This window comes from Mustela nivalis (assembly GCF_964662115.1).
Source record: "Mustela nivalis genome assembly, chromosome: 2".
Taxonomy (NCBI): Eukaryota; Metazoa; Chordata; class Mammalia; order Carnivora; family Mustelidae; genus Mustela; species Mustela nivalis.
The window spans coordinates 132,201,093-132,224,930 of record NC_139021.1 but is presented as its reverse complement, the minus strand read 5'-3'; the positions used below and the strand labels follow the sequence as shown (position 1 = coordinate 132,224,930).

At 54.6% G+C, this 23,838-nt stretch overlaps 1 protein-coding gene across 4 annotated transcripts in view; it reads right to left on the bottom strand.

The window, feature by feature from the left end:
- Positions 1 to 1,056: 1,056 nt before the first annotated feature.
- The window catches only part of PALD1 (phosphatase domain containing paladin 1), an 87,481-nt gene continuing 64,699 nt past the window's right edge, over positions 1,057 to 23,838 (bottom strand). For all 4 annotated transcript variants that reach the window (XM_082720260.1, XM_082720257.1, XM_082720258.1 and 1 more), the window contains exons 11-20: positions 23,331 to 23,426; positions 22,756 to 22,884; positions 22,146 to 22,262; positions 21,895 to 22,050; positions 21,391 to 21,573; positions 20,164 to 20,304; positions 19,850 to 19,921; positions 17,302 to 17,442; positions 3,289 to 3,444; positions 1,057 to 2,769 (exon numbers count right to left, since the gene is read on the bottom strand). In XM_082720260.1, coding sequence (XP_082576386.1) covers positions 2,617 to 2,769; positions 3,289 to 3,444; positions 17,302 to 17,442; positions 19,850 to 19,921; positions 20,164 to 20,304; positions 21,391 to 21,573; positions 21,895 to 22,050; positions 22,146 to 22,262; positions 22,756 to 22,884; positions 23,331 to 23,426 — 1,344 coding nt within the window. In that variant the 3' untranslated portion in view covers positions 1,057 to 2,616. The remainder of the gene's footprint in view (positions 2,770 to 3,288; positions 3,445 to 17,301; positions 17,443 to 19,849; positions 19,922 to 20,163; positions 20,305 to 21,390; positions 21,574 to 21,894; positions 22,051 to 22,145; positions 22,263 to 22,755; positions 22,885 to 23,330; positions 23,427 to 23,838) is intronic.

Below are 23,838 nucleotides of genomic sequence, written 5' to 3'. Positions count from 1 at the left end.
CCACTGCAAGTAAACACAGACCCCAGGCCCTGTCCCCAGTGACACCTCCCAGCCTGGGCGCTTGAGCAGGTCAGAGCTCCATGATGTCTGAAGTTCTGGAAGGTGCAGGGAAGCCCCCACAGTGATGACCACACATGAGATAAGTGAGGAGACTACTCCTGAGCACCCCAAAAGGACTGATTCTGCCAAGTTGGCTAAAACTGACCACATACTTACGATGCATCAGGGGCTGTTCGAAGGTTTCACGTGTCTTCACTTATTGAAGAGTCTTTGGGTGTCTTGCCCTAGAGGGGCTCCTGACATGGGAGCTGGTACCGTCCACGTAACGGCCCGATGCCCTCCCACAGGTGGGATGGCCCAGGGAGCCAGAGGGGACACACACACCACGACGATGCATGTCTCTGCATTCACATTCAGAAGGCAGAGGGAGCCTCTTGGACTCTGCCTTGCCGGGCAATAACCCCAGGAGACCTTCCCCCAGGGCTGGGCAGATCATCACCATTAACCCATGGCGCTCTGGGTTCCATTCTGACCACCCCCAGCTGACCTCTGAAATACAACCCAGAAGGTTTCATTCCCCTAATGCTGGGAGAGCTGGGATCTGTGCCCTCTGCCTCACACTCCTCGCTGCCTCTTTACACGAAAATCTCTCAATGCCGTTGTGTCCAAGTATTTAGGGGCTGGAAGGGGCCAACCAAAGCCTACAGAAGTGAGAGGAGGGAGGAGAGGCTGAGGTACATCCTCTATCATAGCCCCTGAAATTCCGTTTTGCTCCATGTCCAAACACAACAGTCCTTCGCACTTAAGCATGAATTTGCCTATTTTACCATGTTCTTCAAGGAAGGGCTCAGCATGACAGCCCCAGGCAGCCAGAGTGAAAGAGTAACACATGAAGAAAGTGAAGGAAAGAGAGGGATGTCTGGACAAACCTACCTTCTCAGACAGCCGGTGCTTTCAACTCATCTGGCCCCCACCCCCGCCCCATTACTCTGAAGGAGCCAGGACCACAGCATCCGTTCTAGAACATACTATGGACAGATCAGCAGGCAGGCACAATTCACATTTAGCCATTTTTAATGCTCAAAAGCTCTGTACAAAAAACAAAAGTCACAAATGAGTCCTCACAACACCCCTGTGAGGTAGGTAGGCAAGTATTATTCTCCCATTTTACAAATGGGGAAACTGAGGCAGAGAGGCGAAGTGACCAGCCCGTGGTCCCAGCACAGCTGAAAGTCAGGGCCAACCATGAGAACACACAGAGGATCCCTCCCAGTTCAGCCTGATCTGTGACCCCTCATCTAGACCTTGTCTGCAAAGAAATGAAAACTTTTTAATACATGCAAAACTAAAAACAAAAAAAACAAATCTGAAAAGGTAATGAACAGACATACAGTAGTTTTGCAAAAGATTTCAGCCAAGATGGCCAAGTATTTTCCACTACTAGGTGGATGTGAACAACTCTGGCCTCTCCTCTCAGAACCAGAGATGCCTCTGCTGTTTTTCTGCAGAAGTGCATGCGTTCAACCGGGGAGGGCTCCCAGGCTGCCACGAGCCAGGCCTAAGGGGCAGCCTCCGCACCACCAGACCCAGGGCATCAGCAGACAGTGGTCCCCAGAGGAAGAGCCGCAGGACTCACCTCCACAGGGCCAACCGCTCCCCGCAGCCTTCCCACCGTGGGGACAGCGGCTCCCAAGGCCTCCTGCTCCCCAACCCTCGGCCCCTCTGCTCCCTCTAGAGGGAAACCTCAGGGGTCCTCAGCTGGGATGGCCTGGAACACCCTTCAGCCTACTCGCATGCTCTGCTGTTCACTTGGGGTCACCCAGCCATCCTCGGGGCTCCTGCCACAGCTGGAGGGGACCTGGGGCCATCTGGGCAGCCAGGGCAGGGAAGAAGTGAGAGGGACCCCCTGCTGGGAGCTTGGGCTTCCTCAGCACTGCCCACCCTGGTTCCCTGGAAAGCAGGGCAGGCCTCTTTTATAGGCCTGCAACCACCTTCTAGAAGCTCCTGCCTCTTGAGAGGGACTCTGCCCTTCCAGCTGGAGGACCTCCTCAGTCCCACCAGCCCCAGGGGATGGGGCGGGGAAGGAAGGAGAGGCAGAGCCTCTGCCAGACCCAGCAGGTCATGGGGTGGCACACTTGAGGTCTCCAGGCTGGAGATGGGGCACGAGAGGCAAGGACACTGGGTGGGAAGCTGCCTTAAGGTGACAAGTCCACCAGAACCCTGTCTACTCCCGGGGGACCAGGAGCCAAGCAGGGAGGGCAGCAAGAGAGGGAAACCAGCCCAGCACCCCAGGCTGTCGGGACCACTGTGGCATGAGAGAGGAGGGCGCACACGTGGCCGTGGCGAGGAGCTTTGCTCGGCTACTTGGGGACTGAGCTCCTCGGAAGCCGTCTGCAGTCTGCAAGGCGCACGCGCCTGCTGTTCACAAGCATTAACTGTGCACTACTTGTCCTATAAAAAGCTCTTTTTGAAAAAGGGTCCCAACCCCGCCCCAGTGTCTCCGGGAAGCTGGGGCGTGGATTCCTCGAGAGCACTCCCCGTGGAGAGCACCTGGAGCACCCCCAGACTGCATGAAGCCGTGGGGGGGGGGTGTGGGCAGGGATGGGGGAGCACATCTTACAGGAAGTCCCCAGGGGTGGAGGGCTCGGGGAGGCGGCTCTGCTCCTGCCACCGGCAGCGAAGCCTGGAGAAGGGCTGGTCCCACCCGCTCGCGAGCTCGGGGAAGCCCAGCTGGTTGAGGATCTCGTAGACTCCGGCCTTCGATGCCACCTGGGGAAGACAGCAGAGCTGGGGGCGGTTGTCCCAGGAAGTTCAGGTCACCCCGCCCCCTCCCACGTCACCAAGCCCTACCCCCACCCCCACCCCCGCCCCTCCGCCTGCTGGGCTCCAGATCACACAGGTGAGGCTGGGGCCCAGCGCTGCCTTCCACCAGCTCAGGCCCTGGCCAAGCTTGCGTTTTGACTACCACGAACTTCAGCTTCCTCATCTTCTACCACCCAGGACGATGCCGGGGGTGGGGGGGTCCGGAAGCACAAAGTACCCAGCAGATAGCAAGGCAGAGAGAGTGGCGCAAGGAAGCCAAGTATCCTGTGCCCATGTGGCCCTGATGTGCCCACTGAGACACTGATTCCCGCCTCTGATGCCTACCACGTCGTGGCCTCTGCCACAAGCAGAGACCGGCCTGGACGCCCAATGCTGATGATAGAGACACGGTCCCGTATCATGGAAGCTTCCCGCGGAGCCGAATGACAGCGGGGCGGGCGGGGGCGACGAAGGGGGGCCCCTCACCTGCCGCATCCAGGAGCCGAAGGGCCTCTGCCAGGAGTCGGGCTTCTCCAGGTGGAGGTAAGCATTGAAGAGCACCAGGTACACGTAACGTTCCAGAAACTGTAGGCTCCGCAGCTGCAGCCGCCCCGCCTCCGGCTCCGACTTGGCCGCTTTCGCCTGGAAGACAAGGGCAGTGAGTGGGAGTCGCCGCGGGGCCCATCGCCACATCCCATGCACGGACACACACACACACCACACACACAGCTCCGGGACTAGACAGGAGGAAGGGACTCGGACAGCAAGGCCCAGGGCATGGCCCTGGCTCAGGTTCCAGGGAGGCCAAAGGAGAGCAAGGCTGAGCCATTAGGGCTCTGACCTTGGATGCAGCACGGCCTCCCCTCAGCCCCCGGGGCCTGAGCTCTACAGCCTCCCCGTGGCTCCCAGGCTAGTGCGTGTGTCTCTGCCTGGGAGGGCAGCCTCCGCCTTGGCCTCGGCCCCTATGGGTCCTTAATGGACTTCCTTGCCCGTTTCTCAAATGGCTCAGGATCAGGGGCAGAAGCGGGGTGAATCCAGTCCGCTGGCCCTGGCCTACCCTCCCCAAGGCTGGAATAGATCCTAGAAAGGCCACCAGGGCTGGGGAGTAACGAAAGATAAGACGGCTGAGGGAATAAAGAGGTGTGTGTGTTAGGTCGGGGGGCATTGGTGTTTTTAACAAGCCATCACCAGCCCCCTATAAGACAGCATCAGGCGACATGCCAGGAGAGAGGGGACCGCCAGATGACTAGGGAGAGAGCATGGGATGTGGCTGGGCGGTGCAGGCCGGCTGGGGTCGGGGTGGAGAGAGCAAACAGTACGGACAGTGCGCAGACAGTACCCAGCCGGCAGGACCCAGAAGGCGCTGGCCTGGCTGGAATGAGGGTATGAAGGGACAAGACAGGGAACTGGGCTGGCAGCCGACTGTAGAAGCCCGTGCTCTACTCTAGCCCAGCTCCGCACCCTGGCATGCGGACACCAGAGCCCCAGCTCAGACCCCTCAGAGGAGAGCCTGCGAGACACGAGGTACAGGTCAGCGTCCTGAGAAGCTCCCGGGGGAACTCTGCAGATGGGATAGAGCCCCATGGCTTTAGCTCAGGAGAGTCACTGAAGGCGTAGGGGCAGGAGTGACGTCTGACCGGAAGACTCCCGGGAGGCTTGTGCTCAGGAGAAAGGGGACTTAAGTGGGGTGCTCTGGAAGCTTCCTCGGTGTGGGCATCAGTGGGCACCCCAAGGCACACAGAGTCGGCGTCCCCATGGTACAGTGTCCCTGCCGCCATGCCTGAGGTGCTCCTTCGACCCACCACAGATGTGCAGCCCACCCTGGAGGGGGAGCTCAGGAGAGGGAACGCCACACCCCACCCCACACCCTCCAGGCCTCCATCCACCCACTGCAGCTCCCTGTGCTCCAGGAAGACTAGCCCGGGGGCTGTTCCCTCAGGCGCCAGGAGCCTCCTCAAGGAAACAGCAAGGAACTAGAAACCAGAGACCCAGGAGCCAGGAAGGGCCACCTCCCCACAGCAGGCCCGTTGCCAGAAGCCTTCCAGTGCAGGCACAACTCAGCCCAGCTGCAGGAAGGCTTTGTGTGTGTGGGGGGAACCCTTCCCCAGACATGACGAGACCCACAGCCTCAAGAACCAGGAGCTGGAGTGGGGCCGGCTGCAGGGCCTGTGGTCCCCCACCTCTCACTTCCGCCTCAGGTAACAGCCTCCCCCAGGGTGGAGCAAGGACATAGTAAGAAGAAGCTCTGGGGCACTGGGGACAGGGAAGGGGTGGGAGGTGGGCAGTGGAGGGGGGCCTCAAGGGGAAAGGGGCCCACAGCCACTGCTGTGGCTCCCTGCAAGACATAACTCTGGGCCCGGTCCTGCCATGTGAACTCTCAGCTCCCAGGTTTCTGGAGGTAGGACTGCTCAGATGTGCAAGGTAGCAGGAAGCATGCTTAAACCATGAGCAGCCACAGCAAGCCATGGAACAGGAGAGAGAGCAGCGACACGAGGAAGATGCGTGCACGGGTCCCGCCTGCAGCGATCCCTCGGGGGCTGGCTGGGTGGCTGAGGACAGTCCCAGGGCAACCAGAGCAGCTGGGTCAGGGGACTGAGACAGGGAGGGGAGCCAGACCAGGGAGGGCATCAAGGAGGCGGTGGTATCTGAGGCGGGTTAGGAAAAGGGGCAGGGAGAAAGGTGCCCTGAGAAGAGGAGGTAGGGGCCAGAGAATGAGGGGTGTCCAAGGCAGACTGACAGGGGAGGGGGCACAGAGAAAGAAGCAATGGAGGGGGGAGACAAGAATAGGATATGGAAGGCCAGCCAGGCCCTGATCCTACAGACAAAGGGGCCACGGAGGGCTTCTGGAGAGGGTGAGGGTGGAAATGGCCCCAGGGCTGCTGTCCGAGATGACCGCAGCAGGGTAGGGCAGGGTGCCTCTTGTTTTAAGGATCAACCCACCGGGTGCTCAAAAAAAAAAAAAAGCAATTTTGTTTAGAAATTAGGTAGTGGACCCCCCCAAAAAAAATTTACCTAGAGACAAAGTATGGCCAATCCTCCACCACCCCACTCTCCCCAAGGAGGGTCTTGCTGTCCGGCACGGGCCACTCACCGCCCCATCCTTCCTGCTGCCTTCCCCATCTCCATCTCTGCAGCTTATTGAAGGAGGGAAAATTACCCACAGTTCCACAAGACAGGACCCGTTTGAAACTACTTTCAATTAGCGCTAAGGAAACATCCCGTGGGCATGAGAAGCCCACGGCTCCAGGGCTGACCCATGGGCACAGGCACCCAGACCTGTCCTCCCCCAGCCCTCAATCCCATGGGGACAGGGGCCAGCTGCTCCCAGATACACCAGAGAGGGCCGCCTCTGAGCAAAACTCAGGGTGGAGAGGCTGGGTGACTTCTTCTGAGCCCTACCGGCAAGGTAGGGTAGAATTATCTCTAAATTCAGATCACAAGTAAAGGTGACACCTGACACCCCCCAGAAGGTTCCGTGGGCACTTCCTGAGCGCAGTCATAGTCTGTGATTTGAGACAATAACCCATCTTCCTATCAAAGCCCAATTTCCTTAAAATTCCTTAAAACCCGATGTGGGCACTGTCTGGGGACAAGGATAGGCCAACCTCCTCCTGTTGATAAAAATAGCAGAGCTGTTTTTAAATGGCCTGGCAGGCCAAGCTGTCATTAGCTGAGGTGGCGCTGGATAAGGCTTCCGCGTCCATTGGGACCGAGCCCTAAAATAGAACAAGCTTAGGAAAGGTGGCCAAGGGTGCTGGGCGTTTCAGCTCTCTCGGGCCTGCGGTCGGCCGGCATCCACATAGGCCCAGCGTCTACAGCCGTGGCTCTCTTGAAGCTCTTGCCCTTTGCTGGGCCACGTGGAAGAGACCTACCAAAGCAGGGCTGATCCCCCTCCCCAGGTGTGTCAAGGGTCTACAGCATGCCACGTGCCAGGCTGAGCCTGTCACACCCAGAGCGGAGTGTTAGATCCTAAAACGTCTCCTAGAGGGACACCCATTTTGCAGATGAGGCTGGGCAAGGCTAAGTAAGCGCCCAACATCAGAGTTCCCAGCTGGGACACAAATTCCAAATGCCCAGCTCTCTGACCCCTCTGGGCCCTGTGGGCATCAAGCTCAACCACGCCCCGCCTCACTCTTGCTTCTCTACCTTGACCGCCTGCCTTCCCTCTGCCTGGAAAGCCCTTCCCTTCCACCAGGCCTGGCCCTGCTCCGCTCAGCGCTCCAGGCCCAGGCTGAGACCCGGCTCTCCTGAAGCCTGCTCTGAGTGTTCCAGCCTCTTCTCGGTCACCTCTGCTCCCCAAGGAATGATCAGTCTTGAAAACAATCCTGGGGACAGGCACCAGACTATAACGAGGTTTACAACTTGCATCCTCCCCGACACCCCGAATATCAGTGTCAGGACACAGACCAGGCACGTGGCAGGCACCCAGCTGGTGGACAAGCACAGACTCCCCAGGCCAGCTCAGCCACTCTCATGTCTCCAGTGCCCCCCTGGAACCTAGAGTTCAGACAGGGCACTGGGGACCCCACACGTGCACCTCCACCTCCGGGAATCCAGACTCCAGGCTGAATGGAGACCCCAAGTGCACCACCACGCTGAAGAGCTCTAGGTAGATATCAAACCAACTTCTCACACTCACAAAACATGTCCCACCCAGGTGAACCTCCTGAGCTTTCCCAAAACCTGCTGGACAGTCTGCCCATCTTAACGTCCATTCTTCCCGCTGCTCAGGCCAAAACCTGGTCTTCCGTCCTAACTTCGCCCTTTCTCAGCCCCACAGCCAACCAGTCAGGGCATCTCGTCAACTGCTTTGAACACTGCCAGCTGCTGCTTGCCTCTTTATCACCTTGGCCCAAGCCGGGTCACCTCAGTGACAGTCCCTGACTGGCCTTCCTGATCCTCCTCACCCCACTCCTGCAGACTATTCCCACCACATCCCCAGAGTAAGCCAGCTAGAACCTTATGTTTGCTCCTCTGCTCAACCCGCTCCACAAGCCCCCACTGGTGCTCAGAGTAGAAGCCGACATCTGTGTAATCGTCTATACAATCCCAGACCAGGCCCCATTCTGCATGCCCCCAGCCCCTGTAACCTCTGACCTCCTCTCCTGTTCCTCAAACATACCAGGAAGCCCCCACCTCAGGGCCTTTGCACCTGCCGTATCCCTCTGTCCAGATGTCGGCATGGATCTCTCTCACCCCCTCAGGTCTGTGTTCAAACGACACCTTTTCATCAAGCCCCTTCCTGACTCAGACCCCATGTAAAACTGCAATCCCCTTAACCTCACAGACGCATCCCGACCGGACACAACGTGACTTTGACCTGTTCCTCGTGTGTCTCCGTCCCTGGAGTGAGGGTTCCACACAGGCAGGAACTTCCCTGGGCTGTCCACGAGGCATCTCCAGACCTAGCACAGTGCCTGGCACTCAGGAGGCCTACCAGAAATGTTTGCCGAATACTTCAATCTCCCATTTTTATCAAGCCCGGCATCACTGACAGCCAGGGCTTACCTACATCAACCCTTCTGCTTTCCAGAAGGGGCGACCGAGGCCAAAGAGATGAGCTGACCTGCCGGATCGCATGGAGGGCTGGACGCAGCCCAGGCCATGGGAAAACCAGAGCCCAAGGAGAGAAACAAGAAGCGCAATCGAGGCCAGGCTCAGGGCCTGAGTCAGTCCCAACCAGAAGACACCTTCGTTCCTGGGATCCACCTGCTGCCCTTTCCCTGACCTACTCATAGCAATGAGCACAGATGGCCTGGTGGCCTCTGCTGTCCAGCTGAGCAGGCGGCAGGCAGTCCTTGAAGACGGCTAGTCTCTAAGGGGATGAGGTCCCAGAGCGCCGACTCGCCCATCCTTCTCAAAGCCCAGTGCCGCCCTCTCCCTGTCAGACGCTGGCTCTCAAGCAATCAGTGCCACCTCCTTCCAGAGGCTTCCTAGGGGTCCCTGCAAACTCCATCCTCCGGCCTGTCCCAGGGCCTCGAGCACAAGGATGCTTTCTACACCTCATCCCCAGAAGAGAGAAAATGGCCCTTGGCCCATAGACAAGTAGCCAGTTTTCCAAACAAAACAAAACATTTTTTTTTTAAGATTTATTTATTTACTTGAGAGAGAGCACGCGCATGAGCGTGAGAGAGAGCACAAGCGGGGGAGAGACAGAGGGAGAAGCAGGCTCTCCACTGAGCAAGGAGTCTGATGTGGGGCTCAATCCCAGGACCCTGGGGTCATGACCTGAGCCAAAGGCAGATGCTTAATCAACTGAGCCAACCAGGTGCCCCCCAAAAACACATTTTATTCAGTACTTTCAAAGCAGGAAGGTACTAAACCTGGCAACACAGACTTCTCTGTGCACCCTTCATTCCCCAAACATCATTTACTCCTAGGCCAGGCTCTGGGATGCGGTGCCAAGACAGCCCTCGGGAGCCTACTGCCCTGTATGTAAGCTAGTGAACTGGCCAGGTGTCCCAGCTCCCCCGCCCACGGCACCCTACACACCCCACTCTCGCTTGACCTTGGAAACAAGCTGTGCTCACTGCCACCCTTATAGGCAGCTGGAGAAGCAGCAGTGAACCCAGGTGACAGATGGCAAAGGAAAGGCCCAGAGAGGCCAAAGCAATCCACCCAGGGTTGTGCAGGGAGCTCTTAGCAGAGCCCTGGCCAGAACTTGGGGCTTCCCACACAGACTCGGCATTTTGGGCGGCTGGAGAAGAGCGCCCTCTCCTGGCAGACCAACAATGTGGACAAAGAACAAAAAGGCACAAGGAAGGGTAGGAGTCCGATTTCCTATTTAATCACACAGTGACTTACTCAGGCTTCGGCTCACTGGTCTGCTCACTGGCCAGACATCTGTGGAGCCCTACTTGCCCCAGGCGGGGTCTGGGGGTCAAGGGGTCAGAGATGAGCCCTGGCCCAGCAGAACAGAGAGGAGCAGCAGAAAGAGGCACCCCCGGGGGGGATAACCAGAAGGCTAACAGGGGCAGCAGTGAGCACAAAGGTGGGTCTCCTTGGGGAGTGTATGGGCTGAGACCGAGACCCCTCCCGAACCACAGAGAGCTCCAAGCCTCCAGGGGCACACCTAGGGCCAAGCTCAGGGCAGGTGGGCAGGGCATGGCTGCAGCAGGGTTAAAGCAGGAGGTCGCCCTGGAGGGAGAAGATCGTTCAGGCTCAGCCATACCATGGGAAGGAGGGGAAAGCAAGAGAGGTCTCAGGTCTGAGAACACGTGCCCTACACACACACACACACACACACACACGCACACACGCACACACCGTTCGAGCAGCCGCTCGTCCACCCAAGCAACTCTTCCTTCCATCATATTTTCTGTGACAGTTTACAGCATTCCAAGGCCGCTCTAATTGCACGGCCCAGGCCCTGGAGACACATTACCTACTGGAATGAGGTCTTCAGGGAACGACTTTGGCCAAACCAGAGTCGCGGAGAGACTGAGAGGACACCCCACCTGGGATCTGTATTCTTCTGAAGATAACACCCTTTGTCTTTGGGGGCACCGAGCTAAACCTCTGACGTTTTGGCAACTCGGCACCAACCCAGGGCAGCGCATGTGGTAGGCCCTGGTGGCTTCCTCACTGGCCCCTTCCTTTTTCCACCACAAGACTGCCCCCTGGGTCATGGCTGTCATGGAGGAAAGGAACACAGGCTGAGGTGTTGGGAGACGGGTTCTGATCCTGCTTCGAGCTGATCACGGTGTCATTAGGCCTCAGTGTCCTCCTCGCGAAAATGGTCTAGTAAAACCTACCATCACCTCCTTACCAGCCGCCCCAAGGACCAAGGGAGACAAAAGAGTAAGTTCTTAGAAAACTCAAAAAGCACTGTTCAAAGTTAGAGATTTATAGACGAAATCTCATTTCAAGACCAAAGGACATTTTATTCCTCTCTGTGTGGCTACTTTTATCTCAGTTCTTCTTCAAACTCCTTCTGAAGGGACAGAAGGGAGACACATCAGACTGTTCAAAACACAGTACACTAAGAATTAACGTCACCAGCCAAAGCTAAGGAAAAGGCCGCTGGCATTAATGATTCTAGCAGGACTTCCTCCAGGAGCCCTGACCTGAGTTTCTGTCACAAATATTTTTCCTTTTCTAGGCCCAGCAGGAAACAACTAATTCACCAGATGGTGTCCCCACTGTGGGCTGGGGCCCAGCCTTGTCACCTCTATCACCACCTCACAGAGTGGCTTAGTTCAAAGAGCTTTCTCTTTCTTTTTTCTTTTTGAGGTGGTTTTTAAAATGCCCTGAGCATTCTGGCCCCCTCACACACATAAGGCAGATTAGGCTCCGGCCCAGTCTCACTGCACTCTAGAGAGTGGAGGACACATCGCTGGGCTGCCCGGGATGAGCCTAGGCAGAGAGGGGGGCCAAGACTGTCATACAAGGGAAGGCCTGTCTCTGTGGAAAATGTGTGTGCAGCTGCAGTCCCATGCCTCCCTCTGTGTTTAAGACCCAAGTCCGCGATGTGCTCTTGTCCTCTGGCCACCTCAGGCCAAGAGCACGAATTATGGCTTCTAGTTCTGCTTCCCCCAACCCCGGAAGCAGCAGGGCTTGAGGTGGGAAGGAGTTGAAACTGTCCTCCAACTTGGGCGGCAGGGCAGAGAGGGCCCGACCTGGAAGTCCGGGCCTGGGGTCTCGCGCTCCTCCTGCCATCCACCAGCTATGGGTTCCTGGGCAAGCCCAGGGCCTCCCTTCCTCAAATGCACACACGGCCGTGAGGTACAGCTTCCCCTTCCTCAGACACAGATACAAGTAAGGACTGAGCCAGACTGTGGAAGTGAAAATGCTCAGTGAGCCTCGTGGGGGCACCTGCCACACTGTTTCTGAGTCGGGATGAGTGGAGACTGGGTCTCCTGGTCTCCAGCCCTGGCCTCTGGCAACTCCCAGCCTCCCCTCAGGAGCCCCTCCATCTTCCTTCTCCCAGACCACCCCAGTCACCCAGACCCACATGACGGGCTCCAAGTCCGAGTCTGGAAGAACAGAGGCTCCCCGAACCCAACATCCTTCCCCTGGGCTTTTAGCGAAGCACACCTTGCAAACCTCCTTTAACACGAGCAAGTCCAGTGAAAAACCAAGCTCGGGCCCTGCCTTCCTGCCTCTGCCACACCTCGGCGGGGAGTATCTTTCTGGAATGATTGAGTTAGCTAACAGAGGGGGAATGAGAGCACCAGCGAATCAGCATTTTGCAAACCCTCGGTGAAATAAAGAATCCAGGGGACAACCTCCAGCAGTTGCCCAGTCCCAAGAGACACCACGGGGACTTCTGTACCGCTGTGGAAGCCCACGGCATCACCCGTGATTAGTTAGAGCTCGGGGTGCGACCAGCCAGGTCCAGACTGCAGGTATCTGGTAAGCAACCTGCTTCCCTCTGGGGTTACACTTCAGGGGAAGGAGAGGGAGAAGAGCAGCCCTGGGCTCCACGGGCCACATCAGCCACATGTGATCTGTGGTTCTGATCTGGATCCTGATCCAACCGCAGAAAGACTCTGGGAGACCACTGAGAAAATCTAAACACGGACCAGGTGCTGGGGCGGTTTGGAGTAACTTTTAGAGGCTTGGGGTCTGGGAGCGAGGCTCTTTGCCTCTCAGCCCCGCTCTGAGAGCGACGCCCACGGGACCCTAGAAAACCGCTCTCTAGCTCATCTGTCAGCAGAGGGGACAAATGCTCTCTAAGTTCTTTAGCGCTGAAACCTGAGGGTCTCTGTGGGGATTCTGAAGCTACAGGACATCACAGGACACTCTGGCACTACAGGGATCCTCAGAGCCCTCCCATGAGTCAAACACGTGTTGTGTGTCAGCCCCGTACTTCTGGTCCCTTGTGTCTTTTTCACACACAGCCCTGCCAGGAAGCATTATCGGTCCTGCCTGTCAGGTGGGGACACAGGCAGTCAGAGAGGATGAAGATGGCTATTGAAACCCAGGCTCCTCCAACTCCCACACCCACATTCCTTCTGCCCGTCAGCCCAGAACAAGCCAGCCATTCCAGAGTCCACACATAGGCATGCACAGAGCAGGCCAGAGGCCCCTTCTAATCTCAAGGCAGCGGGGGCAGCTCAGGCCATCCTGACCTTAGCAGGACATACGCTCTGGGTCTAGCCAGGCCAGGTCAAGTGCAGGGTGACCTTGGAGGAAAGACATTCTGCCTTTTCTCTCTAAAGGATAAAGGGGCCTGGTCACCAAAAGCTGTGATTCCTAAATCTGGGTCCATAACCAGTTGCAAGGGTCCACAGGAACTTAGAAACATAAATCTGTTCAAGGACTCTACTCTGAGATCATGTCTATTCTACTCCCAGATCACATCCATTCTACCTTTCTGGTACTAAAATATCCTTTTTTAAATGAAATGTCAACCATGTATATGGTAGTTAGGTTTTTAAATTGTTGCTTCTTTCTTTCCTTCCATCTCTCCTTTCCTTAAAATGGACACATTTAGCAAGGTTATATACTGGCAACCCTAGAAAGGTCCTTCCCTGTTTTAAACTGGCCTCATGAATCCCAGCTACTGGGATTGAGGCTGCTTTTAGCTCTTTCTTTGTTCTAGGATCTCTACGATTAGTGTCCTTATAAGAAAAGATATCAGACAGCCGTTCCCTCTCTCTCTCTCTCCCATCCCGCCATCTGTCCATATCCAGGCAGCCAGGAAAGGCCGTGGGAGGACACAGAGAGAAGGTCGCCGTGTACAAGTACGGTGAGAGTGCTCTCTGGAAACAAATCGGTCAGAACCTTCATCTTGGACTTTCCAGTCTCCGCAATGTGAGAAAATAAATTTCTGTTGTTTAAGCCATGTGGTTGTGGTATTTTATTGTGGCAGCCCGAACTGACTAATGCACGTATGATGGCCTCTCCCTTCTTGAGGTTTCGGTCTCATCTGCAAAATTGAGACAGTCACATTCTGTGAGGCCAGCAGGACCCTAATGCCAAACCGAACAAAGATAAAAGAGACCAAGATCTCTTATGAATCTGACACAAAAATCCTCAACAAACCAAATCTAACAACATAAAAAGATACACACCATGACTGAGTAGGATTTATCCCAGAATGCAAGGTTGGTTTAACACCTAAAGTTCAATTAAAATAACATACTATATCAATAGAATAAAGGGCAAAAACCATGATAATCATCTCAACAGATATGGAAAAGCATTTAACAAGAGTCAATATCTCTTCATTAAAAGAAAAAAAAAAACACACTCAATAAACTAAAAATGGAAAGGAACTTTCTCAAGCTGACAAAGTTTATGTTTTCTCAAGCTGACAAAAATCCAGTTAGGGCACCAGGGTGGCTCAGTGGATTAAAGCCTCTGCCTTCGGCTCAGGTCATGATCTCAGGGGCCTGAGATCGAGCCCCGAATCTGGCTCTCTGCTCAGCAGGGAGCCTGCTTCCCTCTCTCTCTCTGCCTGCCTCTCTGCCTACTTGTGATCTCTGTCTGTCAAATACATAAATAAAATCTTTAAAAAAAAAAAAAAAAGAAAGAAAGAAAAAGCAAGTTAAAATAAGATTTAATGTGAAAGGCTGAAAGCTTCCCCCTAAGATCGGGAACTAGAGGGAGGTGTCTCTGCTAGCTAACTTTACTTAACATTCCACTGGAGGATCTAGCCAGGGCAATTAAGCAAGAAAATTAAACAAAAGGCACCCAAATTAGAAAGGAAGAAGCAAAACTATCTCTATTTGCATATGACATGATCTTTTAAATAGAAAATCCTAAAAATTTCACTAAGTATGAAAACTAATGAATTAGTTAGCAAGGTTGCAAGATAGAAGATCAATATACAAATGTCAATTGTATCTCTATATAGTAACCATGAACAAACTAAAAACTGAAATTGAGAAATTAACTCCATTTACAATAGCACAAAAGCAGTAAGTTACTTATGAATCAATTTAATATAAGAAGTATAAAACTCACACTCTGGAACTATAAAATATCTTGTAAAAAAGCAAAGAAGCCCTATGTGAATGGAAAGACATTTCATGTTCATGCATCAAAAGAAGAACTATTGTCAAGATGGCAATACTCGGGACACCTGGGTGGCTCAGTTGGTTAAGTGGCTGCCTTCGGCTCAGGTCGTGATCCCAGCATCCTGGGATTGAGTCCAACATCGGGCTCCTTGCCTGGCGGGGAGCCTGCTTCTCCCTCTGCCTCTGCCTGCCACTCTGTCTGCCTGTGCTTGCTCTCGCTTCTCTCTCTATGACAAATAAATAAATAAAATCTTTATTTAAAAAAAAAAAGATGGCAATACTTCTCAGATTGATCTGTATCGAAATCCCTATCAAAATCTCAATTGGCTTTTTTGTTGTTGTTCAGAAATTAGCAAGCTAATCCTAATTCCTATTCATATGGAAATACAAGGGACCCAGAATAGCCAAAATAGTTCTGAAAAAGAAGTTCTGAAAAAATAGTTCTGAAAAAGGCATACTGGGAGAATTCATTTCCTAATTTCAAAATTCACTACAATACTAGGGTAATCAAGACAATATAGTACTGGCATAGAATACACAAACAGATCAATGGAACAGGATTAAAAGCTCAGAAATAAGCCCTCATATTTACAGTCAATGTATTTTTTTTAGAGGTATCAAAATAATTCAGTGGGGGAAAGAACTGTCTTTTCAACACATGTGCGAGGACAACTGGATATCTACATACAAGAGAATGAAGTTGGATCTCTACCTCACACCATATATAAAAATTAACTCAAGATGAATCAAAGACTAAATGTAAGAGCTACAACTACAAAACTCTTAGAAGAAAAATACTTACCTCTTAGAGGTGAATTCTCATGAGTTTAGATTAGGCATGACACCAAAAACAGAATGTGATATATACAAACAATAGAATATTAGTCACAAAAAGGAATGAAGTCATGATCCTGGTTAGAGCACAGATGAAACTTGAGCACATTGTGCTGAGTGAAAGAAGCTGGTCAAGAGGACCACATGGTGCGTGATTCCATTTTTATGAAATGTCCAGGATAGGCAAATCCATAGAGCAGAAAGTAGATTCACGGCTGCCTAGGGTTGGGGGAGGACGAAATGGGGCAATGAAAATGTTCTGTATCTGGCTGTGATGATGGCTACATAGCTCTCGGAATGTACTAAAAACTGAAGAATTGTACTTTAAATAATTTTTTTTGTATGGTATGTGAATTCTATCTCCATAAAGCTGTCATTTAGAAGACAGCAAGAGGGTGAGACTTGGCTGCAGCAAATCCCCCAGAAGGGGCCCCCAACCAGGAGCATTGCATCATCTAAGAGCTTTACAGACCTACGGAATCAGAAACTCAGAACTGGAGCCCAGCCCAGAACGGGCCCCCCAAGTGATCTTGAAACTCACCACAGCTGGGGACTCCCGCTTAGATGAGATGGTTCTCACCCTTGACTATGCATTACAATCACCTGGGAACTGTACAAAAAACACTCACACCCTGGCCCCCCAAGGAGACCTAGTAAGTTAGACTTTATGGATGGAACTGAGGCATGGGAATGTTTTAAAGCTCCCATGTGAAACAAGTGTGTCACCGGGGTGAAAAGGACCAGATAAGAGAATGAAGGCCTTCTGCTCTTCAGCCTCTTTGAGAATTTGACCCAGGCTCAGCTCACTAAGGCCACCTAGCGGTCATACTGGGGAATGACTCTATATCTTCCTTCCGTTCCACCCCCACCCCACCCTATCACCCCTGCACCAGGGAGCCCTGCGTGGGGCTCAGGGATCCCTATCCTCCCACTGCTGAGGTCAACAGAAGCCTGGCCTCTGGTATGGGAGTGCGTGAACATGGTTACCAGAAGGTAATGTCAAATCATCTGACTGAGCCAGGAGAGCTGTGTATGACAGAGCCCCACCAATAGCTAATGGAACGACACACTTTTTTCTAAATAGGCTGAAACTCTGGGCTTTTACAGAAAGTTTGTAAATTTATGGAAACATTTTCATTGCTATCGTTTAATGAGTCACCCAAACACAATTTTTAAAGGAGGAGGTCAATCTGGGAGCCACCCCAGCTCCCGGGTAGTGCAGACATACATAGGTCCTGAGCAGTCACACGGCATCAGCCGTTAAAACACTAAACGGGTGCCCTGCCAGTCGTTACATGGCCACGTGCCAAGCCCTGGAGTGGCCCCATCTAGCTACCTGACTCCTGCCCGGGACCCTCAGTGCCCCCCACGACCCAGAACCTGAAGGGTTAACACCTGGTACCACAGGGGTCAGGATGGAGTGCTGGTTCTGACTGGCCACATCCCTGACCAGTTCCAGGGCTGCCACAGTTGTCAAACGCTCTGATCATCCCTGACACACACACCTCACCAAGCACTCCCTGAATCAAGCCAGGGTGAGCCAGGGTCAGGCATGTTTCCATTTCACAGGTCACTTCCAAAAGGTGAAGGAGTAACAGAGCTGATGAGGGTCCCACGGGAGCCCTAGCTGCCTCACGTCCAGTCAGCCCCAAGCTCGATGTGCACTGGGGTGGCACACCTGGGTCGGGGCGAGGCTCACCTGGCGGTAGGTGCAGATGATAATTTCCCGCAAGTGATAGTGCATGGGCGTCATGGTCTCACTGACTGTGTCCAGGGCTGCATCTACCTCCTTCTTCACTCGGTGCCCGTCAGGCAGCAGCTGCACCACCTTCATCACCACCTGGGGCCAGGAGAGCACAGAGAAAACTAAGGGAGGGGGGAGGTAGGTGGGGCCTCCAGCCCCAGCAACAGGCTCACCCCACACAAAGGGCCCCCTCAAGGCCCACTCCACAGTGGTGCTGAGAAAACTGGATATTCACATGCAGATTTTTTTAACAGTTCTTTTTTAAAGATTTTATTTATTTATTTGACAGAGATCACAAGTAGGCAGAGAGGCAGGCAGAGAGAGGAAGGGAAGCAGGCTCCCTGCTGAGCAGAGAGCCAGATGCAGGGTTCGATCCTAGGACCCTGGTATCATGACCTGAGCCAAAGGCAGAGGTTTTAACCCACTGAGCCACCCAGGCGCCTCTCACATACAAATTTAATTTAAGATGGATCAAAGACCTAAACCAGGGCTAAAACCATAGAACTGGCAGAAGAAAATACAGAGGAAAACTCCATGACATCGCATGTGGCAGTGACTTCTTGGTCAGGCCATCAGACGTACAGGCAACCAAAGAAAGGACACCATCAACACCATAAAAAGGCAACTGACAGAATGAAAGGAAATATTTGCAAATCGTGTACCTACTGAGGGATTGATATCCAGAATATATTTAAAATTTCTGTAACTCAGCAACAAAACAAACCAAATCAGAAATGGGCAAAGAACGTGAACAGACATTTCCTCACAGAAGACATGCAGGCAGCCAACCGAGCATCTGGAAAGATGCTCAGCATCACTCGTCATCAGGGAAATACAACTCAAAACCACGAGGTATCACCTCACATCCACCAGGACAGCTACTATCAGAACAGAAGACAACAAGTGTTGGCAAAAACAAGAAGAAACTCAACCTCTTGTGCTTTGCCAGTGGGTATGTAAAATGGCGCTACTACCACAAACGACAATATGGCCACCATTTAAAAATCAAGCAGGTTGGGGCGCCTGGGTGGCTCAGTGGGTTAAAGCCTCTGCCTTCAGCTCAGGTCATGATCCCAGGGTCCTGGGATCGAGCCCCGCATCAGGCTCTACTGCTCAACAGGGAGCCTACTTCCTCCTCTCTTTCTGCCTGCCTCTCTGCATACTTGTGATCTCTGTCTGTCAAATAAATAAATAAAATCTTTTAAAATAAATAAATAAATAAATAAATAAAGATCAAGCAGGTTACTGTACAATCCAGCAATTCTACCTCTGAAACAGCAAACAGATATCCAGACAGGTATTTGGGCTCCCATGTTCATAGGAGCATGACTCATAGTTGCCAGAGGGTGACAATAACGCAAGTGTCCACCGCCAGATGAGTGAATAAACAAAATGTGGTCCATACATACAAGGGAATACTACTCAGCCTTGAAAAGGAGTGAAAGCGAAAAAACACTCAACCTGGAGGACATGATGCTAAATGACACAGACCAGACACAAAGGGACAAATACTGGATGATAATACTTGTATGAGGCATGGGGAACAGTCAAATCCACAGAGACACAAAGTAGAACAGTAGTCACTAGCAGCTGCGGAGGGAGCAATGGGGAGTTCCTGTTTCATGGGTATGGTCGGTTTGCGATAAAGAGAAAGTTCTGGAGATGGATGGTGATAATGGTTGCACGACAAAGTGAATGTACTCAATGCCACAGAACTATATGCTTAAAGACACTTAAAATGGTCAATTATATGGTATGTACGTTTTACCACAATGAAAAAATAAAAATCTAAGAATCAGCAAATCAGTGAGAAGGAAGAGGGGAGTTTCAGGAGACGGAAGAACAGATGCAAAGGCTGAGAAGCTGAGGGAGTTTGGTAAGTTTGAGGGAGCACGCAAAGGCCACAGTGACAGCAGGGACAGTGGGGGAGGGGAATGTTGTGTGGCCAGATGACAAAGCAGGGAATGTTGTGTGGCCAGATGGCCACAGCACCAACAGCAGAGAACCCCATGCAGGCTCTGAGCAACCCCCATAAGATAGGGACCCGCTGCCCGCGTGCAGGGTGTCTGTGGTGATGACATGTGGCAGGTGCACAATACAGGGGTGACTAAATCAGAAATGTGAGCAGCTGTCCACCCAGTGCCCTGGACTGAAACAGGGGCGAGGTGGGACAGGCCACAGCCCAGCATCAAGGTTACCAGCCACAGCTGGGGCCCCGGCGCCTATGAGGCAGTCATCAGCGCCATCAGACAAAATGTGGCCAAGGCCTCCCCTAGGGCACAGAGCAGCCCAGCAGCAGGGCCAAGTGGCACCCCCTCTTCTCCAAGAGCCAAGCTGACCTGTGCTCTGGTTTTCTCATCTGTGAAATGGGAGCAGGGGAGCACGGAGATGATGACATGGGAGAAGGTGATATAAGTAAGAGGAGCTCTGAAGATCCCCCCAGAACTGTCAGCCCTCTCCCCTCACCCAGGGGTCCCCACGGGGCCCTGTGGGGTGTGCTCACCTCAAACTCGCCCTTGGTGAACTTGGCATCAGGCACGCTCACAAGCTCCTCCTCACCCACCTCGGGGAAGCCCTGAGGGAGGACAGCTGCTGGGACAGGGAGCACGTCCGTCCAGGTGGCCCCCTCCCCAACCTGAGGAACCCCTTGCCAGGGGTCTGCCGGTCCCCAAGCCCTCTGCCCAGGACTGATGGGACAGGCTCTGGGACCATGCCATGCACCATCCCTGCCCTCCACACGCTCCTGCCACAACCAGGGTCCCAGGGGCTAAGTAGCACTCTGCCCTGTGCAGGCAGGACAGGACAAGCCACACATACCTGGATGTGCCAAAAGGCGAGCACAGCCACCACCATGGCAGTCGTGGTCCGGCCCTGGCCACTGAGGCAGCTGAACACGAAGCCGGTGCCCGGGTCCTTCGCAAGGGCAGCCCGTACAACTTCGAGCAGCCGGTCAAAATCCTGAGTGGGGAGACCAGGGTCCGAGTCAGGCAGCCGGACTGCAGGAAGCAGACTCCAGACGTGGCCCACCCCTCCAAGTGGCAATCCCCTAACAGCTGTTGTGGGACAGCCAGGTACAAAACGGCATGCTTATAAACAGCCACCCCTACCCCTTATTCCCCTCTTCCCCCAGGCACCCACCCATCAACCCACGCACAGACACCCTCCACCAGGCAAGACACAAAAGATGTGTATGCCACATCCATGTGCTCCATCCCTCAAGGCTGCGCAGGGACCCGCAGCCCTGCTGCTGGCCTGAGAGGGACCCCACTCAGGTCCCAGCCTGAGGGCAGGGTCGACCTCAGCCATTCCCCGCAGCATGGGTCCACCAGGGGGCGACAAACAACAGGCAACCAGACCCACAGAGGCAGGGCCTACCAGCCCCGGAGGCCGCCCCTTCCAGGCTGCTGTCAACTGTCCCCACACGCACCCAGCCCGGAACCACACCCTGCACAGACACACCACCCGAACAACAGGCGTATCACAGCGACCCGCATGCAGTAAGGGCTGGCCACACGCACCACAGACGTACCCACGGACCTTAAAACACATACTACACAAAGACATAATCCTACAGAGATTGCACACACAGCACACAAACAACCTTGGGCACACACAAGCACCCCACAACCCCACTACACACACACCACATCACACAGTTCCCCAGAGACACCTGCCACATACCCCCCGGGAAAGACAAGATGTCTGTCGGATTCCAGACCAACCCACCCACTACATACATGTACACAGTCCACAGGACACCCACACACACTCCAAACACACTTCCCCCACAGACGCACATTCGCTACAGACACCGTGGATACACTTCCCCCACACACACACTTGAGACACAGAATAAACACAGACATGCATACACACCCCCGGACTCGAACCTTGGAAAGGAGTGAGTAAGCCACTGGAGGCTCGTGGAACAAGCGCTCAGTCCCTCAGGGGCTCTGTGCCCACAACCACAGCCCAGGCCAGAGCAGGGGTGGGAGAGGGCCTGCTCTGGCTCCCTAGGGGCCCAGCCCACACAGCCCCCTTCACCTGCTCGCAGGGGGCGCAGAAGTCCGGCAGGGGGATGCGGTGGTAAGTGAGGCCAGGGTAGGCCCCTCGGTGCTGGGCGAAGACCTCCTGCAAGGTGCGGCATGTCTGGAACCTGCGGGTCGCTGGACCCCCCGGGCCTGGGAGAGGCATACTCAGGTGGGCCTTCAGCTGGGACTCCAGGTTCTAGAGAAAGGTGGGACAAAGGTGCCACTGAGGCAGCCTCCAGGCCAGCCCCGGAAGGGCAGAGCCTGCCATGGCCAGGACAGGTCCTGGCTTTCAGGTGGACCCTTGCCCCTTCCTGAGCCTCAGGGGTCAGAGCCAGACCCAGAGCCAGGGAGATGACCAAAGTGGGAGTCCCAAATCAGCCACTCCCTGAGTCTGCTCCTCCTGCAGCCTCAGTTTCTCCATTTACAAAAGGAGCCTGGGACCTTCTGAAGATTCTCCAGGGCCAATTTCCCAGAAGGCCTCCAAGGTGGGGGTATGCAGAGGGCAGGAGGGCCTCACCTCAAGCTGGTCGGAGGCCATGGGGGGCCCAGGCCACTTCAGGCTGTGGGTGTGCCCGTCACACTCCAGCACGGCCTCCTCCCTCAGGTTGACCCACACGACATGCCGGAGCTTCCTCTTGGCATCAGTTAGGTAGGCCAGGATGCTCCCCAGGGCCTGGGGGGAGACCATCAGTGGGCCATCAGTGAAAGGGCTCAACCGCTACCCCCTCTTGACCCCATGAGGGGACCTGGGGCCCCTGGGGTGGTTACCTTGGCGCTGGGCTGTGCCGTGCCATAGATGGGCATGCGGGGTACACGGCGGAAGTTGGCCACATCCATCTCTCTGACAGTGCTGAGAGCATCTGGGGAGATGAGGTCGTCCGCCCCCTGTGGGGAGAGCAGCAAGCCTGGGACCCCCAGCAGATGACTGAGCTTCAGAGCCTGGCCCAAGGCGGGGCAGGGGAGGGCAGACACCAGCACTTTACGGTCCACGAAGCACATTAGCACACTGGGCGCTTCACCGCCCCAGCAGGGAGAAAGGCAATAGTGCCCACCCCCCAGAGGAGCACTGTAAGGCTCTACAATGAGAGGCTGGCGGCAAAGACATCCAAACCAGGCCTCCTGCCCCCTCTCCTGCAGCATGTGGGTTCGAGAATGATGAGAGGGAACAACAGCAGTGGCCAAAGCTGCAAACTCTTCTTGGGGCCTGAGATCAACCCCACCTCACTCACAGGAAGTCTGCCGCCCCAAAGGCCATCGCCTCTTTGTCTCCTGGGAAGGAGGGCGATGTTTAATCCAAGCCATCAGGAATCAAGGGCCCACCAGCCCCGGGGACAGCCCGCACTCATTCCCACTGCCCCAGCCAGCCAGCCACACTCACCAGAGAGCCCTTAGTAATGAGGTCCCCAGGGGCCACAGGCCCTGCTGAGCTCAGGGTCACAGGCAGGCGGTACAGCTCGGGATGGGCACATAGCCAGCGGCTGAAACTGAGGGCAAAGGCCAGCGGGTACTGCAGCCCGAGGCAGAGAGAGATGGGAGTTCAGGGGCACGAGGCCATCCCAAACTCTCCCAGCTGACCCTGCCGGGGGGAGGGGGCGGAGCTTCAAGAGACATCCATCGTGGTCCAGGGCGGGGGGGGGGGGGGGGTGCAAGAGGACCAGAAGATCCAAAGCAAGATCCTTTCAGGCCCCAATGCCCTGGCTAGGGTTACAGAGACTGGGGCCCAGGACAGAGAGAGGTGGGCCCTCCCTTTGCCTGACCTGCTCTGGAACCACCACTCTATCGGGGTCTCTCCAGGCCTCCCACACCCCCTTCCTCTGGGACCAATAAATACGTCCCCATTCTCTTCCCCAGCTCCACAGGGGTCCTCAACAATCCCATGCCAGTTGCTGTGGGGGACAGGGCTGGAGGGACCCCAGGAGGAGGGGTTGTGGGTCCACTGATCCCCCTGCCCACCTGCTCATGGAGATAGTAGTTAAACAGGATCAGGTAGAAGTATCGCTCCAGGCTCTGCAGCGCCCTCTGCCGGACACCGTGCTGGCTGCAACTTTCCTAAGAGAAGGTGACCCAGAAGGGGGGCCAGGTGGTAAAAACAGGGCTCCCGGAGCCACCCTGTCCCCATCCCTCGAAGGGCAGGAGTTAAGCCTCAGAAATCCCCAGGACACAATCTACCCCTCCCTTTATAACACAGTTCTGCTGGGCTGGAAATTCTTCCAAGCATCTAACACTCTCCCGTTTGCTGCAATTAGTCTGTGGCCCAGGGGAAGCTCTTGGTGACTACCCGAGCTGTCAACACAGGGACCACCTCGCCCACCAGTTCTGTGCCCAGAGATAGGCTGGGACCCTCCCTTCCCCCAACACCATCTTTGCACCAAGCCATGCACATGCAGGGCCGTGCGCAATCATGTTGAGGAAGCAAGGATAGAAACACCCTTCTCTAAGCCAGAGGCCCTCCCTTAAGAAC